The sequence below is a fragment of the Prionailurus bengalensis genome, chromosome B1 (genome assembly GCF_016509475.1).
Source record: "Prionailurus bengalensis isolate Pbe53 chromosome B1, Fcat_Pben_1.1_paternal_pri, whole genome shotgun sequence".
Lineage (NCBI taxonomy): Eukaryota > Metazoa > Chordata > Mammalia > Carnivora > Felidae > Prionailurus > Prionailurus bengalensis.
In genome coordinates, this window is record NC_057344.1 from 7716603 (window position 1) to 7736275 (window position 19673).

The window sequence follows — 19673 nt, forward strand, 5'->3', positions numbered from 1 at the left end:
TCTTTTTTAATGATTTTAAGTTACTTGCATTTAAAGGGTTTGCATTCATGGTTGTGCTCCCTAAAACGTTTAAAATTCTGTCTTTAATGCAGTAGACACGCACGTATTTATTAATCCAATTGAAAGTAGATATCCCATCACACATCTAGTTTACAGCTTATTTTCAGAAAATATATTGCTCACTTTAATAGATAAGCTGTATTCATTTTTAAGACCTAATATGTTCAGTGCTTTTAAAATATGAAAATATGTAGTGTTTTAAGAGAAAATAGGTTATCTATTTTATTTATTGCAGAAAACTTTTGTCTTCCATATCTGATTTGATTATAAAATCTGAAGCTTATAGAAAAGTGATGTGCAGAAGGGTTTTAGGAAATCTACCACATATTTTGGATATTTGGCTGCTTTAGGTATTTCAGAAAATCTGAGTCCAACTGAGAACCTTGACATTGGTATATTATAAAGAAAGCTGTTCTTGTTTTATTAGGAGAGCTGATCAGTTAATCCAGGAAGATAAGGATGATGTCATTCCATACTGCATCGCCATTGGAGATGTGAAAAAACTAGTGAATTTTTTTATGTCAAGAGGTCAGCTTACAGAAGCTCTGCTTGTTGCACAGGTACCAGTACATGATCACACAGGCCACCTACCCTGGCGGGAGGGCCTGTGGAAGGAAGACTTTGCTGACTCATCACACCTGCCTCCCCGTGATCGACAGTCAGATGGCCTGGCTCCTGCCCACCTCCCAACCTTCTGTGTCCGCAGTACGGTCACACTTTCTATGCCCTGGTCACACTGCACGTATTTTAGACATTCAGGCATCCCCGGACTTTGTGTGCTGCTGAATGTCCTGTGTGGGTGAACGACTATTTCTAGTAACCATGCACTTGAAGCTTCGTGTTGATACAGATGGAGTCCACATTCTTTTTCGAATTTTGAGGGTACCTCCAGATTGTATAAATTTTAAACATGATTTAAATAAGCAGTTGATCCTTGAACAGCATAGGGTTAGGGACACTGAACCCCCACCCAGAGATCCTCCTATAACTTTTGACTCCCCCAAAACTTAAGTACTAATAGTCTACTGTTGACCAGAAACTTTACCAATAACATGAGCAGTTGATTAACACATATTTTGCACATTACATGTATTATATATCATGTTCTGACATTAAAGTGAGCTAGCGAAAAGAAAGTGTTATTAAGGAAATCATGAGGAAGAGGAAATACATTTACAGTCCTGTATTTATTGGAAAAGATCTGCATATAAGTGGACCTGTGCAGTTCAAACCCATATTGTTAGAGGGTCAACTTCACTTTGATCAAAATAATATTTAGAAATTGGGCAGCTGTCAACAATTAGCTAAAAATTAATTAAAGATTTTATTAAATTCCAGGCTGCTTGTGAGGGAAACATGCAGACCGTACATGTTTCCACACCTAAAGGATCTTCATATCCTGATGATATCTACAAGGAAGACTGTCATGAGTGAGCGCTTTATCCTTTGTGTGGGATCAGTATTTTCAGGGTTGGCTTCCCCTTAGGGGGTTTTAAGACCCATGCGCTTCACCCTTCTCCATGCACAGGGGCTGGGCTGTCTCACTTTGATTCTCGCCTCAGTCCTGCTCCGTCCCAGGGCCTCTGGGTGAACAGGGCAGTGTCAGGCATGCACGTGCAGCCTGCATGCCTTCTGTGTGGCTTTCAGAGAGGCAGCATGTATTTCAGTAGAGAGATTGCAGATAAAGCACCGAAATAGTTCAAAACATCAGCCTTGTTTAGGGAGGAGAGGCAGTAAAAATAAGGAGGACTGTTTATTAATGTTTCAGTGTAAAGTCATTGTAGATGACATCATCCCCAGACACCAGAATTAGTGTTGGGAATAAAATTTAGACTCCTTTTAAAGAAGAAATCCAAATACACATTTTTTAAAAGAAATGGAAGTTAGACTTCTTCAGCCTTTTGCCCTTTTTAAAATCTAATAATCTACTTTCCCATGCCTCATTATTGGCTCCTATTATTGCTTTAAAAAATTGGATATCTAAACTTTTAGGATGCTTTTCAAGTAAAAAAGGGTCATAAAATGTTAAGCAAATAATGTGTTAGGACCAGCGTACTCCTTCCTGATTCTTTGCTGCTATTCTCTGCCATATCTAAACTCGACATTTTAAAGATCTAACATACCCTACCCATATTGTGGTCACCATCTAAATTTTGAAAAGTTTCAGTTCAGCCTGTAATTCTTCTGCAGTTAACTGTCCCTATAGCTGAGTTGTGAATTATTCAATGCAGGATGGCAAATTTTGAAAATGAGACTTTTATTCTGACATTTGGGGTGGGGGCATGCCATACATACTAATTTGTTTGCTAAGAAAAACAGCTTTTCTGATTTTTCTTTCCCAAAGATCAGACTTTATACCTGAATCAAAGATACCAAATTAAATCCTATGTGATCCCTTAATAAGCTTGTTCTAAAAGGGCGTTAGTTCATTTTATGACGGAATCCTTCTGTTTATATAGACTACATACTCTTTCTCTTTTCTAGACTCCTGCACAAAGTCAGTGAAGAACTAGCGGAATGGTATTTTCAGGATGGCCGCGCAGTGTTAGCCGCATGTTGCCAGCTAGCCGTAGATAATACTGAGGTACATTTCACATTGGTTTATGTAAATGGAAAGCTCTTAAGGTGCGTCATGGTGTTTGAGTGGAAAAAATATGGCAACTCCTGTGCAAGATCTGATTTTGCGTGCTTACCAAGCCTGAGCTACCGTGCCTCAGAAGCACACATAAACTCTACAGACTATGAAATCTTATTTCCAATTTATTTTTATCACAAAGTACATATTTATAACAACCTGACTTTAAGTATTTCATCTGATATGAGAAGAAATAGTGTGGTGAAGGGAAAAATCTCAGGGATTCAAAATACTTGACTTCTGGAAGCGCTTATTTTTAAGTATACGTTAGTATAATCTTCACAAGTGATGTTTTTAAGGTATTTTCTATTTGACCCTCTAATCTAGTAAGAAAAATGTATAGTAAAGATGGATTCTGTTTTGCATGTATCCTTAGATACAGTAGATTTAAGGGATCATTGATCATCATTGCACACTGTTGATGAATCTTCTAAGAATTGGCATTGTTTTGTGATAGAGACATGGAAGGACATGAGGCTATAGCAGACAAACTGTTATTAATTCATTAAAAAACTATTATCAAGGGTTCTAAACTTAAATTCTGACCTTGTAAAAATTGCCTGTATCCCTTTATCAGATAAGCTTTTCCATCTGGAAATTGCATTTATACTTACATAAGTACTTTATAGGAATGTTACATTCAGTATTTTTAAGAATAATTGATTTTAGGTTAATACTGCTTTATCTACTTTATGAGCTTGGCGGGGAAAGATGATCCAATCCAGCATCTATGAAACTGAAGGAATTATTTTCTTATTGGGTAAGCTTGCTATGGCATACCTGATTCGTGGAAATGAACTGGAGTTGGCCGTCAGTGTGGGCACAGTGCTCGGAGAGCCTGCTGCACCCACAACCCACTATGCCCTGGAATTGCTGGCGAGAAAATGCATGATGATTCCACCATGGTAAGAATTTCTAAATTTGAAGAATAATTTTATAGGAATGGAATACATTTTTAAAATATTTTAAGTTGCATTTGATGTGTTTTGAGAGAATACAGCATCTCCTTTTCAAATTTTTTAACTTAATTTAATTTCTTAATATTTATTTATTTTTGAGAGAGAGAGGGCATGTGATCAGGGAAAGGCAGAGAGAGAGAGAGAAGGAGAGAGAATCCCAAGCAGGTTACAAGCTGTCAACACAGAGCCCAAAGTGGGGCTCAGACTCATGAACCATGAGATCATGACCTGAGCCGAAACCAAGAGTCAGACTCAACTGACTGAGCTACCCAAGCGCCTAGCATCTCCTTTTTGATTGAAAGAGAAAGATTGTGGGAGGAAACAGGGCTATGATAATGAAGTAATCGTGGGAACTGCCCTGGTTTGGAGTGAAATCTACCGTGGCCCATTCTGAAGCAGTGCCCTCGTAACTCGATATTATTTCGAGTACACAGAACATTGTGAATAAATGTGCACTGCTTGAGATAATCAGGACCACACATTTCCGCATTTCAGATTCTGCATACCTACACTCATTCTTGTCAGACCTTGTGTCTTAGTTTAAGGTTTGCAAAATAAGGTCACTTTTCTAATGGAGCATAATAACATAGTTTAGCTGGAGACTTGGAACAGGCCATTTCCCCAGACGTGGACAGTCCTCTAAGAAATAGACCCTGGAAAGTCCCTGGGGTGACCTGGAAGTCCAGGTCCGAGCAGTTCTCACCCCCGTCTGCAGAGCCCTGATCTTCGGGCAGATAGTCCTTCATTATGGAGCATCTTTAGCAAAGATACGAGGCTGACACTCAAGAGATGTTTGTTGAATAAAGATGATTTCAGACATTCATCTTCTCCCTCCCTAAAGCACTTAAAACCTTAAGGAGTTTCTAAATAAACGTGTTAATCAGGCCTTTCACCTCTTCCCACCGCACGCCCAGTTCACGTGTGTGCGTGCACACACACACACACATACACACACACACCACTCGTAAAATGGAGCTGTACAGACTCTACTGTCGAATCCCACAGACAGTAATAACATTAAGAATAATGACAGCTAACTAACCCTTCTGCACTGTGTGCCAAGCTCTGTGGTAAGCACTTTACATGTAATGATTCACTCATGATAGATGCTGCTTTGCCTCTGGCCTCAATAAGTGGTGGAGCCAAGATTCAACGTTCTATAAACTGGCTCCGAAGTTTATACTTAGCTACTGTCTTTGTCGGTTCAGGCTGCTGTGACAAAGTGTCACAGACTGGGTGGCTTACAAATGACAGAAATGTATTTCTCACCGTTCTGGAGGCTGAGAAGTCGAAGATCAAGGCGCTGGCAGATTTGGTGTCTGATGAGAGCCGGCTTCCTGGGTCCTCATCAGCCATCCTCTCCCTTTGTTCGTGTGCGGAAGGGTCGAGCTAGCTCTCTGTGGCCTCTTTTACAAGGCACCAATACCGTTGAGGGCTCAGCCCTCAGGGCCTAATCACCTCCCAGCGGCCCCACTTCCAAATACCATTGCATTGGGGATTAAGTTTCAATATGTGAACGTGGGGAGCAACACAGGTCTCCGGTCTTTTCAGCTATCAAGCCACGTGGCCCCCTTCGTCTGTGGCTAGCTCAGAAAGACAGCAACACTTCCCGTTTTCCCTTTCTTTCTGGATCTGGGGGCTTCATAGGGAATCGGGAATCTCAGAGTTTTTATCATTTATTCCCGTATCTTACAGCCACAAGAGGTCCTTCCCCCAACCCAAATGTGGCAGCACCCCACCATTGACCTTAGACTTAGGACTTTTGTGTGTGTAATGCCCCCCATCCTTAGTACCCAGGTCTGTGTCTGTTCAGGAACAGTAACGGTCAGTTGCATACTGTGACTTGCCTTAGACCTTATCCCAAAGCATGAGTTTAACGTAGATTATTTATTCACAAAGGTGACGGGACTCCCTGCTAGAGGTCATCGTGTAATCTAAATAAAATGTGATTAAGTTGTTTTTGGTTTTTGGTTTTTTTTGGTAAAGGTAAAAAGTAGCAAAACAAATAGAAATTAAATTTAGGTGAGGTTTAAAAAATCTTTCAACTGACTACATGTCTTAGTTGCTTTTAATATAAGACAAACTTCTATTTCCTCGTAATGCCCCTAAGAAGTTTCCTTTATATATCCATAGATACATGCACCAGAAACTTGGATAAAGTTCAAATTTTGAAATATGTAATGCTCATCAGGTTTATTTCCAGGGGAAATCCGTAAGCCCTATGAATAAGCCTCCAAAAGTTTAAATAAAAACATAGTTGATAATTTGGAAGGAATGTTCACAATTTTGTAAGACAAGTGCCCTTCCCTGTTTACATTTGCTGGTAAAAGTCTCCTTTTTCTTGGTTCTCACTGCATATACATGGTATTCATATTTAAAATAATTTTCTTTCTAGCTTTCCATCTGTTGGATACAGGTACTGTCTAGTTTTATAAAAACATTTAATAAAAATATTCATATTTTATTTCAGTTTTAGAATATTAACTCTATAGTAAATGATCATTACCTGTTCTTGCTTCATTTTCATTGTTTTGCAGAATAACAATTCATTTATAGAATTTATAACATATAAAACCTAACTACAAAGTGACAACACTTCTTGTAGTGTAGGTACAAAATCTCTCACCGTTTTATATTAAAATTTGTGTCATAAATGAATTGTGACTTTCTGCAATACAAAATAGTAGTCAATAACTCAGCTAAACAAGTGAAAATGCCTGTTCTGACAATGAAATGTGAGAGTTTAGATTATTTAGTAGGTCTGTATCGTTACATGTATATACATTTTCCCCGATTGGTAAGTGGAAGTTTCAGTAAATGGTAAGTTACACTAAAAGGAGAAGAAAATTAGCATTGCTGCAAACTTCAGTGTATCAGGATATAATTCTACAGCAAGAAGGTCAGACTTTTGTCTGTAGTTCATGGAAGTTTGAATAGAATTTACACATCTAGGGGCGCCTGGGCGGCTCAGTCGGTTAAGCGGCCGACTTCAGCTCAGGTCATGATCTCGCGGTCCGTGAGTTCGAGCCCCGCGTCAGGCTCTGTGCTGACGGCTCGGAGCCTGGAGCCTGTTTCCGATTCTGTGTCTCCCTCTCTCTGTGACCCTCCCCCATTCATGCTCTGTCTCTCTCTGTCTCAAAAATAAATAAACGTTAAAAAAAAAAAGGAATTTACACATCTAGTGTATGTACTGTAAAAACAAATGTTAATTTCTGTATTCTCATGGACATTATCAAATACTGCTATTAAATGTCGGTATCAGGAAACATAAGCATTGAAACTTCTTAGAAAGAGCAGATGAATTACCCTAATTTGAGACTTGGAAAAACACTCAAAGACTTACCTGTTCAATGATGATAGAGTATTTGATACACATAAATTGTCTCTCTTCCTGTTCCATGCTCACTATATTCTTGATTACACACCTCTTAATGTTTTAAAAATAATTTATTCACATAAATGATCAATGCACATTTTACTGAAGGCTTCACAAAGAAGGTGAAGGAAGATTTTACTCTCTGAAGTCCACCCTTTCAGAAACTCACATTTGAAATATTGCCTATTCTCAAGTTATGCTGAATGTGTTTTATATCAGTTTCTTGAAAAGTGGATAATAACATCTTGAATCATTAAAAATTAGTGTTTTCTCAGTTGTGCAACAGTATGCGACGAAAAACTCTTCACCTAATGATTTTTAAAGAGGATATTATACAGAACATTTTTAACATAAAGCTGTTAAATATGACACATGATGCTTTAATATACCTTCTTTTTTATTTTTTCTTTTTAAAATTATTTTTATTTATTTATTTAAAAAAAAATTTTTTTTCAACGTTTTTTATTTATTTTTGGGACAGAGAGAGACAGAGCATGAACGGGGGAGGGGCAGAGAGAGAGGGAGACACAGCATCGGAAACAGGCTCCAGGCTCCGAGCCATCAGCCCAGAGCCTGACGCGGGGCTCGAACTCACGGACCGCGAGATTGTGACCTGGCTGAAGTCGGACGCTTAACCGACTGCGCCACCCAGGCGCCCCGAAATTATTTTTATTTTAGAGAGAGACCATGAGCGAGAGTGGGCATGAGCTCGGGAGGGGCAGAGGGAGAGAGAGAGAATCTTAAGCAGGCTCCAAGCCAACCATGGGACCCCACCTTGGGGCTTGACATGCAGCTCTATCCCATGACCCTGGAATCGTGACTTGAGCCGAAATCAAGAGTCAGTCGCTCAACCAACTGAGCCACCCAACCGTCCCTAAAATACCTTATTTTTAAGTGATTTATTCCTTTCATTGAATCTTTAAAAAAGTAAATTAGGAAACTGCATTTCTATCTTTGATTTCCACGTAAAGTTTAAGAGAGATGCAAAACACCTGAAATTCGAAACTTAAAATATCTAAGTATTTTTTGTTTTTTTGTTTTTTTATGTTCATTCATTTTTTTGTTTTTTTATGTTCACGAGTGGGGGAGGAGCAGAGAGAGAGGGAGACACAGAATCTGAAGCAGGCTCCAGGCTCTGAGCCTGACATGGGGCTCAACCTCACAAACCATGAGATTTATGACCTGAGCCAAAGTTGGATGCATCCAACTGAGCCAGCAGGCGCCCCAGTCGGTATTCTACTGGTTTTAAAGAGTGGCTTAATCCAGCTGTGGTTGCGGCCATAACAAAAGCTGATGAAAAGTAGCCTTCACAAAGCTTGCTTCATAATTCACTCCACAGAACATATCTAATAGTGCTTAGTTTGCTTAGAGAATAATTCTGTAATAGCAAAATTAATTGCAAAGGTATACAGATTTAAGATTTTTACAAAATTATAGAAATTTCCTAATACATTTTTCCTTCATGCCCTTTGGTTTATCTGTCATCCATGTTTGGAGGTCTTTCATAATTAAGTAGAAAATTAGTATTTTTTATGTTAGTAGAAAACCAAAGGCAGTATCAGAGTTTTCTTCCTTTGAAATAGTTCTAAATGTTATTTTTAGATTTTTTCCTTGTTGAATCAGTTTCCCCCTTTGTTATGTGCATAGGAATTTGGCAGCTGATCTTCTCCTGATGACTCCTGACAATGAACTACAGTTAGTTAAACTCTGTGCTTTCTACCCAGGGTGTACCGAAGAGATAAATGATCTTCATGAGAAGGTATTCTAAGGGTATTACATATTCTAATTTGGAATGCAGTGCTAGGATTTAACTAATTTTAGGTTAGGGCAAATAAAGATTCAGGCAGAGAAACATATGATCCCTCGCGAACCCTTTTATAGATATAACAGAAGTGATAACAGTAAGTGACATTGGTTGAGCTTCTGTGTGCTTGAGACAGTTCTGAATTTTCACATATGTTTGTATTTTACTGAATTCACATGGAAACCCCGAAAAGCAAGGCTCATTGTTCCTATTTTACAGTGAAAGTGAGCTCGGGGAGCTTAAGCAACTGCCTCTAGTTAGTTAAAGGCAGAGTGTAGACTTGAGCTTTAGCACGTCTGACTCCACATCCGTCCCACTCTGCCCCTCTGCACCTTGAGGTGCATTTTTGCCAACTTTTACAAATAGGCAGTTTAGGATCTTTAAAAGAGTTAATTATGATGAAATTCACATGCATTGCTTTAAAGTGCTTTTAAAAAAATACTCCTTTGTAGAATATAGGAATTTATGAACCAAGATTATGTATAAAAATAACCAAAATGTTCAACAGTAGGGAGATTGTGTATATAAATTGCAGTACATTTATGTATCTCAATGCTTTTCACCCATTAAAAAGATCATGAAGTTCTCTTTTTATTGACATTGGTACAAGGCTATAAAACAGTTCTGTAAAAAAGCAGAATATGAAATACATGCCATATGATTTTCATTTTGAAAATAACTGCACATATTTATGTTAATTATTATATATTTAAGGAGATATATACAGGTCTTTTAAGAAAAATATAACTTACAGTAAAACATTTTTTTGTCTTTAATATGAAAATAGCAGTGTTTTGTTTCACTTAAATGACCCCACTTCATGACCCTTGATTTGTCTGCAGTGTTTAAAAATTACTTTTTAATGTTTATTTTTGACACAATGCGAGAGAGTGCAAGCAGTGGAGGGGCAGACAGAGAGAGATACAGAATCTGAAACAGGCTCCAGGCTCTGAGCTGTCAGCACAGAGCCCGACTCGGGGCTCGAACTCACGAACCGTGAGATCATGACCTGAGCCGAAGTCGGACGCTTAACTGACTGAGCCACTCAGGCGCCCGATGCAGTGTTTAGTGGCCCTTTTCATCCAACAGTGGATACTTACTAAGTATTATGATAACACAGATAGAGTGAACATGTGTGTGCATGAGTGAGTGTATATGTGAGTGTTTGAGCAAGTGTGTATGTGTGTGAGTAACTGTGTGTGTGAGATGAGGGACAAGACTTACGAGATGGTAATCATGCACAGTGACCACTGGGTTGTGAGATTATGGGTGGCCTGACTTCTTTACACACTTTGTGTTCTGTGAAATATTTTCTAAGTGAGTTGTGCTTCACTTTTACAAACATGACAAGTAAAAGCTGTTCCTGTGTTGAAATGAAAATGCAGAGGGAAGGAAGTATGAACCTTACATTTGCTGCATGGTGCTTTAAATATACACCCTATGCCCTGTATGAGGTGATAGCAGCAAGCACTAATGTTGGGGCTTAGAGAGGAGAAATACTTGTCTGTGTTTACACGCTCGTAATGACACAGGCAGGATGGCATTCGCATCGCCTTTTTGTCACACAATCTGAAAGGATGTAATTAGACTTTATGCTCAGACTTCACTGATAACTGTTTACAAAGACCAGTCAGTTAGGTGTAAAGGTGTTACTACTACCTGTGGACAGTTTCACAAGTAATGCTACAAATTATATTTTTAAATATTCTCTTAATTTATATAACTTAGAATTTTAAGATAGGATGGGAATTACAGCAATGATCATCTTACTCTTATTATATTTTATTTGAGGATAAAATTTCAATAGAAACCATTTTTTTTTTTATTCCCTTTACTCTTGGAGCATATGTCAGAGTGAAGAACTTTAGCCAGTTGTAATACCTAGTGCACATAGTTGCTCAGTAAATAACTGGCATTTAGTTAATGAAGTTGGGGAAACAATATGAAATTTTATATATACGAGAGCTCCTTTAATTTAGTTCATTGTAATTTTTAAGAGAGATTGTGGAATCCAAAATGTTCAATTTACATAATTTTTATTTGATTTTTTTTTTAATTTTTTTCAACATTTATTTTTATTTTTGGGACAGAGAGAGACAGAGCATGAACGGGGGAGGGGCAGAGAGAGAGGGAGACACAGAATCGGAAACAGGCTCCAGGCTCCGAGCCATCAGCCCAGAGCCCGACGCGGGGCTCGAACTCCCGGACCGCGAGATCGTGACCTGGCTGAAGTCGGACGCTTAACCGACTGCGCCACCCAGGCGCCCCAATTTTTATTTGATTTTTAAGTTTAATTTAAATTCCAGGTAGTTAGCATACAATGTAATATCAGTTTCAGGTGTGCAGTATAGTGACTCAACACTTGGGTACTCATTACAGCAGGTGCATTCCTTGATCCCCATCATCTGTCCCCCATCTCCGAACCCCCTTTAAACAGAAAATACGAAACTATTGAATAAACCAACCTAGTAACTTAAGGGGACATAAAAGTGAGAGGGAAGAAAGTGATAAACCTCAGAGGTGAGGAGATGGGCAACGTTGCTGTGCGCGAACCGCGCCCTCTGGAGTCGTAACACAAAATACCTTTGTGGAAGCACCGCATCAGTGGTTGCCAACCCCATTGAGAAGAAGCATTAACTATTTATAGGTGCTGGAAGGGGGACAATGCAGGAAACCCCCGCCTGCACCCTGGAAGCAGGAGAACGTAGCTAAGGGAGGAGCAGACTGAGTTTCAACAGGAAAAAAAAATCATTTGAAAAACTGGGGAGTAGTGCTTTTCGTTTTCCAGTAATGAAATTTCCTGGGCTCAAAATCTGCATTTTGTGGCATTTCAGAATGTCAGAGCTAAAAACTTTGAGAGCTTGTAACGTGTTTTGCCTTTCTACTTGAAATTAAGTTGCTCTGTCTCAAAGGCCAAGCAAAATTAAACTCCACAGTGTGTGTGAGATGTCAGAGTGTATTTTTTATGTTTTCTGTATTTAATGTAGTTTCTGACAGTGGTCAGTATATTCTGAAGTGATAAGTCTCAGCATGTGTTTTTCTAAGTTACATGTGTGGATACTAATTCCAATATCACAGGATAATTTACTTCTACCTTTTTCATTAAGTATTTGCGTGATGAAAAACTACTGATGCACGTAGGTAATTAATACCTCATTTACTGTTATTAGATCCTAAAGATATTTTCATAAATGTGTGCTTTTAATAAAAATTATTTCACTGGCATCTGTTTTGAGCAACTTTACTAGGAAGAGCATAGTAGGCGTATTGGAGATGTTTAGTACTTACACTGCTGCGTGTATCCCTCTAAGTTTTAGTGACGTCATTAAACCGATTACTTTTCAGTGCAAGCTACCCACAGTAGAAGAATGTATGCAGTTAGCAGAGGCTGCCCTTGCGGATGGTAATATATTTGAGACTGTGAAGTATTTCTTGTTAAGTCAAGAGCCTGAAAAAGCCCTTCCTATTGGTATTGACTTCATCAAAGGTAAGTTTTCCGTTGGTGGTATCAACTCAAATCTACTCGCTGATTTTAGCCTTTCATTAGTATTGACAAGCAGCCTTAAAGTCAGACACCAGCCATACTAAATTTAAAAAAGGAAGAGATTGCTGATTGTGTGCTATGGGGACTTGAGAGAGGGTAGATGTGCAATACTTGTCCAGATGAGATGGCCAGGAGAGAATTAATTATGTAAGTTAAAAATCGGATGAACATGATTAGTATGATTATTTAGATCATCTCTTATTTGGTTTTGTTTTGCCAGAATGCATCAGTAGCTCAGAATGGACATTGGATACCGTTTACCCCGTTCTTGACCTATTGAGTTATATCCGTACTGAAAAATTAGTCTTGCATACATGTACTAAGTAAGTGCTTTTACTCCAAAATACATAAGGGAATCTATGTAATGCTTGAAAATGGTTATATTGTTTTTGGTGTTCATATCAAGAAATAAGATCATCTTGGATAGAGAAGTGCCCTTGGAGAAAAATTACATTTATATTTGCCATTCTTAAGAAAAAATACAGAGGTCAATTGGAAACGGAAAAAATAAATTCTCATGGTCCTTTTTACTAATACCTACAGTGTGTATATTTATTTATGTGTACACAGACACATAGACACACATGGACACACACACGGACACACACACGGACACACATGGACTCATGAACATACATGCACATGGACACACACACACAGAGACACACATGGACACAAAGACAAGACACACAGACACACATGGATACACACACACACGCACACCTGGTTCAAACAGGGCTAATTCAGAGCGCTGGGGTGGTCTTAGATCCGAAGTCCTCAAGAAGCTGGTGGTCATGTCTATTAAACAGCCACTGTGCACAGAGCATACTACTGGGGGAAAAGTGAAGGTGCTAGGGAGTGACATCTAGTTACCAGCCCTGCATTCAGGTATGGAAGGACACTCGTCCACAGAACGAAAGTCCCCGGAGATTGTGTATAGTTTGCAATGGAGGCTTTGGGCTATTACTGTTTTAATGGCAGTGCGGGAAAGACGTTGCCACAGCCTGGGAAACTTAGACGTTTCCCCAGCGGGAAATCGAGAGGGTGTGCCCTGTCCTTGCTTAGAGTCTATAATGTGCCACGAACTCCTAAATCAGGCCTAATGAGTTCCTTAGAAATTTGCATGAAGAAACGGCCAAGGGATAGAGGAAAACAAGGAGCCAAAAGTTAACACATTACTTGTGCTGTAGCATAAATGTCTGAAAGGGACTCAACTCATGAATAAAACATCTTCAAGTTGAGAAAATTTTCTAAACATATTTTGCTATAAATGTCACCCATCAAAATACAGAGATATAAGTACGGTAACTATATATGTGAGTAATGTTCTATACCTCAAGTTAAAAGAATTTTAAAAACTATATTCTCTTTTAGAGCTCGAAATGAATTGCTCATCTTATGTGGTTATATTGGTGCATTATTGGCCATCAGAAGACAGTACCAAAGCATTGTTCCAGCACTTTATGAGTACACAAGGTAAAAATGATTTCTCTTCTGGTATGAAATGAGAGACATTCCTTTCCCTAAGGTTTTAGTCTCTGAGTGTGTCCAGAAGGCACCAGATATATACTGGATGTATCCGTTTATTCATCCAGTATGTACTTTATAATAAAGCAGCAATCAAACTATATGAATTAGAAGTAAATTAGGCTATAAATAATCAAAATCCTGATTGTAGCTTAAATGTGTGGGGTTTATTGGTCTTCTGTCGAGACACTTGGGGTCTCCACATTCCAGGGCCATTAGAGCTGCAGCCAGAGTCCATTGAGGACCTGAATTCTTCCCTTCTTTTGACACTGACCTCCCTGGTTTCCTTCCACTTGCTTGAACTACCTGGTGACAGGGTCATGTGTATTATGTCTGCAGTCTAAGTGGGAAGGAGAGAAAGGTGACAGGATGGGGACCCCAAAGGATGAGGCCATGTGACTCAGGAAGGAGAGGCCCCCTTAGGCTGGTGTCCTACCGGCCGGATCTATGGAACCCGAATTTTGAAAGAAGAGGAAGGTGCCCCTGGATGGCTCAGTCAGTTAAGCAGACTCTTGATCTCAGCTCAGGTCATGATCTCACAGTTTGTGGGTTCGAGCCCTGTGTCAGGCTGTGACGCTGACAGTGTGGAGCCTGCTTGGGATTCTCCCTCTGTCTCTGTCCCTCCCCTGCTTTCTCTCTCTCTCTCTCTCTCTCTCTCTCAAAATAAATAAAAATAAGGGGCGCCTGGGTGGCTTAGTCAGTTAAGCGGCTGACTTCATCTCAGGTCATGATCTCTCAGTCTGTGAGTTCGAGTCTTGCATCAGGCTCTGTGCTGGTCGCTCAGAGCCTGGAGCCTGCTTCCGATTCTGTGTCTTCCTCTCTCCCTGCCCCTCCTGTTCTTGCTCTCTGCCTCTGTCTCTCTCTCTCTCTCTCAAAAATAATAAACATTAAAAAAAATAAAAATAAAATAAAATAAACTTTAAAAAATACATTTAAAAAATAAAAAAAAAAAAAAAAAACAGAGCAAAAACTGGGTATTTTACCTTTCCACTCTCTAGAGTAGGAAAAAGCAGAGTAAAGAGGATTTGTGAATAGTGGGTAAGTCACTATTTTGTAGTTGGGTGTACCCTTCCTGCCAGACTCCTGTATCTTCTAACAGCTTGCTGAATGTTGGCCATTGTGCTTAAAACTTGTTATAATCAAAAAGAAAGCCCCACAGTGCCTTCCCCACACAGCATTTCCAAGTTGACCAGTTTGCTAATCGGTAGAGTAGCTAACCCCCAACAGTGCTGAGTGTGAGACTAAGCAGTTGTTCTGAGTGCCTTCATGCGGGCAGAGATTCGGTGAGAAACAAAGCTTTCTCTTCCCTCCTCTTCCTTCTGGTCGCAGAGAAGGTCCTGCTTAGATGTAGGGCCCCCACCTAGAGCAGACCGGGCAGGGGGGCAGAGGGGACACTGCTAGGCACTCAGGGAAAAATCTACTTCTGTGCAGGCAGCAGGCCCAGATGTGAAAGCAGCTTTCAATAATTTGAAAATCTGGGAGCAATAGGGTGTATGTACCACATGGAATTAAAATCTATTTAATGAAATATATTCATTTAATAAATATGACTTGGCTAATGAAAGTAAAGAGAGAGGAAATGGTCCCTTGAAATAATATCAGAAATGAAAGGAGGCTTTTGTAAGGCAGAAGAGACCTGGGAGAATGTGTCTGAGAGAAACAGTTGAGAAGGAGAAACTTAAGGCCCTAATTGGAAAGAACTTCCCTGATTACGGTGTCTATTTCCTGTGCTCACACTGCCGCCTTGCTCTCAGGCTGAGTCCCCAGGCTTGTTCCTTCCTCTGCTTCCCAGCTCCCTCTCGGTCTTCTTCCTCCCCTCCCCTCCCCTCCCCTCCCCTCCCCTCCCCTCCCCTCCCCTCTCTGTACTCTGTCCTTCAGAAACCTGGCCCTTTCTGTAGCTCTGCCTTGCCAGTTATTGTGACATCGCTCTGTGGCTCACTGAACCCTGGCTTCAACTCTGTGTGCTCAAAATGAACATCCTCTTCCTTCTCAAACGGCTGCTTCTCCTGTGTCCCTTCTTTTGACTATGGCGTTCTATTTCTGTCTCCCAGAATTTAATGGTGACGGTCACGGGTGTTTTCTCTGACCGCAGTAAGGGTCTGCAGTAACTCCCTCCCACTGTAGCCCTGCATCTGGTCACCTGCTGTCTGGATCACTGTCCTCCTCCTGCTGCCTGCCTGACCCCACTGTGGCTTCTGCCTTCCTGAAGCACTGCCCTTCCTCAGCGCCCTCCGGGGCTCCCCAGTGTCCATCACAGAACTACCAGATTCTTGGTCTGACGTTAAAGGTCTACAGAAATAGGGTTCTGACCAAGCCGTCCACCTTAGCCTTCTCTGCGTTCTCCACTTTGGTCAAACGGAATTACTTGTGACCCCATATGTATGGAAGCTTTCCCGCTGGTAGTTTCTCAGTGTCTTGTTTTCTCCTCACTCTTTAACACTGCTTTGCATATAGTAGATCATCAAACACTACCAGCGGGAAAGACACGTCAAGTGCCAAATTGTAGACACGGAAGGCACAGTGTTGAGGGAATTCATTTTGGAGCTAGCCACGTTGTCAATACAAATTTTAAGTTCCGTAATTTTGGGGGGGCGCCTGGGTGACTCGGTTAAGCATCCGACTCTTGATTTTGGCTCAGGTCATGGTTTCACCATTGTGAGACTGAGCACCACCGTGGGGCTCAACACTGGGTGTGAAGCCTGCTCGAGATTCTGTCTCTCCCTCTTCCTCTGCTCTCCCCTTCTTGCGCTCTCTCAAAAAATGATCTTAAGTTCAGTAATTTGGGGTTGAAGAAAATGGTAACTTGCTGATTTGAGATAGTATTACTACAGTGTTAGGCGTGTGTAGGGGGAGGTGTGTGCCTTTTTCCTCACCAGATCTTATTAGGTCCCAGCAGAATGAGGACAGTTAGAGGGAGTAACCATAAAATGTACATTACAGAATGGCTTACCTGTACCCTTAAGTTCATCTGTAAGGTCTTACGTTCTGTTTCTTTCTATCTCCCAAACAGCTTTTGCTTTTAAATGTCCCGTAACTAGTTCCTTGAAAAGCACACGGAGTCTGTGACTTAGTATAGAAACGAGGACTAATAATTCTTTATCTAAAGCCTCCTAATTAATACCACTTAGACCTCTTTCCAGTTTTCCTTACGCGGATGTGATGGATCACTACTGTGGCTGTTTTCCTGCTTTTTCTCACCAGTCTCTGTCTCTCAAGAATTGAGCATTTCCATTCCTTTCTGCTGGTCGACATTCTGCTCTAGCCATTCTCCCACTTGTTTTCTTACTCTTGATACTCATTTGTAATTCAGACATGCGCCACCTCCCACCCCTGCTGTGTGTGGCTGTTATTCAGCATTCTTGGCTGGACTATCCAGTCTCCATAGTTTGGTCCTTCATTTGTTTATTTTCTTATTTATTAGTTTTACATTTTATTTTTTTAAGTTTTTTTAAAGTTCTATTTAAATTCCAGTTGGTTAACATACAATGTAATATTAGTTTTCAGGTGTACAATATAGTGATTCAGCACTTCCATACATCACCCGGTGCTCATCACAGCAAGTACATCCTGAATCACTGTCACCTGTTTCCCTCACCCTCCGACCCCCTCCCTCGCTAGTCCCTTTTTCATCTGCTCGCTCAGACTGTCATCCAACCAACAGTATTGAACGTCTTTAACTTTCCAGGGAACTTGAAGGCCAGATACACAAGTAAGCGCACACACACACACACACACACACACACACACACACACACGCATTCATGTATACACGTGTTTTTGAACAGTAGTTGTTAAATCCAAAATAGCAATTATTTAAAGTTCATTTGCTTTCTTTCTTATCTTAGTCTTGGATGTCAGTTGTTAATTTCTGTTCCACATTTCAGTCAGCTGTTAAAACGTCGGGTGGTATCAGTGCCTTTAAAAATTGAGCACCTCTCTGAGGAATTGGATGCGTGGAGAGCTTGCACACGGTCCACGAGCCGGTGAGTGAGGACAGTGTAAAAATTGGGATACGGAGGTGTTAATATTATACACAAATTTATTGAAAATGTGGATTGGCTATTAGTCTTTGCCGAAAAATGAATCTTGGTTTGGTCAGCATATATTCCGTCATCATTTACAATCCTATTGTTTTCTGCCTTTTTAAAGTACTTCGTTTTACTATAAATTAAGCCTAAAGTTAATTTGCCATCATCTCTAATGGGGACTAAATAATCATCAGGGACTGTTTCTAACTTAAACCTTAATAATTCTGTGGTTGTATGAAAATGAAAATGTAATATCTCTTGAAAATATAGATCACCAGAAGAATCTCCATATACACCCCCTTCTGATTCACAAAGAATGGTTTATGCAACTTTACTAAAGAGACTACAAGAAGAACCACTCAAAGGAATTGTTGGGCCAGATTATGTGACTGGATCAAATCTGCCCAGTCATTCAGATATTCACATCTCTTGTCTTACGGGATTAAAAATCCAGGTACAGCCTAATGTAAGGCCTAAATTGTTCATTTCCATTATTTTCATTTGTTCAGTTACTCAAAACAATATGGTCTTAGAATAAGCATAATCTGAATAAAAGTCGGTACCTATAAATAAGACTGGTGACCCCTGAGAAAACACTGCCCTTAATGCTGTATAGTTAGTATGAATGGTCGTTTGTTCCTTAAAATAAATTCAGAGAGATGCTCCTTGTATTATCATGAAAGCAATTCATGTGATAGGTATACTTAGTAACAAATGTTTACAAATATATACAGATCATATCCTTTGGGAAATTAAATAAGGGAGACAAAGCTACAATCAACATAGTTATAAATTATAGCTAAATAGATTAAAATTAACTTGATATTCTCCATTTGTGTTTTATAAACACAAAGACATTAAAAACTGGCAGGTGTGTGTTATTGATATACTGTATATGTTCTTAGAGTGACTTCCTGAATTTTTCAACAGTTACAAATTACTGGGACCCGTCACAAGGGATGACTAATTCCTGAGGAAGGTCCCTAACATACAGTCAAAAGTAATGATGGTGAATCATTCCAGAGCCTCCCAGTGTGACCCAGGGGTGCTGTTTTCTCCAGACAGTGGAGAGGCCTTCATCATCTCAGAGTCAGGGCCCGGTGTAGGTGTCCACGTGAAGTCAACAAAGCGGAATCCATACAGAATGCGGATTGAAACTACAGTCTGGACTGAAAGAACACCACCTCCCAAAAGTGTTCACATTTTACTCAGTGGATTCTTAGATTTCTAATGGAATGTGACTAATTACATTTCTCATACTGATATGCCAGGTCAATGGGGACAGCTGCTTTTTTGGAATAACCATTTAAATTAAATAGCTTGCTGCTCATGTAAACCCTAACCATAGCTTGACTTGACACCATAAGCTAAGTTTAAGTAATATTTAACTAATATATTCTGAAAAAAACAGGACACTGACGTGCATAGTTTTTATCCACTTCCATTCAGAGGTCAAGAATCAAAGCAGTACATTCAGTAACTTATAATTAAGAGCAAAAAGTTCATCTTCAGCACTAGTCGCGGCCCTCCCTGTGCCATTTGTCCTGGTACTTCAAGATCTTTTTCTCCATCTGCAGTAGCCACGTGGCCCAACACATAGGCTGCCTAACCTCTCCGCGCCCAAACCTGCATTAGGAAAAGACCTACTAATTATCTTACACACACTGAAGTGCAGATGACCAATGGAGATGGGGTGCTCCTCTCCCAGGATACTTCTGTTTCAACAGAAAAGTAATATTC

The 19673-nt window shown here is 40.0% G+C and overlaps 1 protein-coding gene across 4 annotated transcripts in view; it reads left to right on the forward strand.

Annotated features, from left to right (window-relative positions):
* The window catches only part of WDR17 (WD repeat domain 17), a 107276-nt gene that overhangs the window by 86503 nt on the left and 1100 nt on the right, over nucleotides 1–19673 (forward strand). For 3 of the 4 annotated variants that reach the window (XM_043557824.1, XM_043557833.1, XM_043557807.1), the window contains 11 exons: nucleotides 488–620; nucleotides 1399–1490; nucleotides 2545–2644; nucleotides 3461–3600; nucleotides 6050–6070; nucleotides 8678–8789; nucleotides 12180–12321; nucleotides 12599–12701; nucleotides 13753–13854; nucleotides 17790–17888; nucleotides 18204–18387. In XM_043557824.1, coding sequence (XP_043413759.1) covers nucleotides 488–620; nucleotides 1399–1490; nucleotides 2545–2644; nucleotides 3461–3600; nucleotides 6050–6070; nucleotides 8678–8789; nucleotides 12180–12321; nucleotides 12599–12701; nucleotides 13753–13854; nucleotides 17790–17888; nucleotides 18204–18387 — 1228 coding nt within the window. The remainder of the gene's footprint in view (nucleotides 1–487; nucleotides 621–1398; nucleotides 1491–2544; nucleotides 2645–3460; nucleotides 3601–6049; nucleotides 6071–8677; nucleotides 8790–12179; nucleotides 12322–12598; nucleotides 12702–13752; nucleotides 13855–17789; nucleotides 17889–18203; nucleotides 18388–19673) is intronic. The other variant, XM_043557814.1, reaches the window with a different exon arrangement.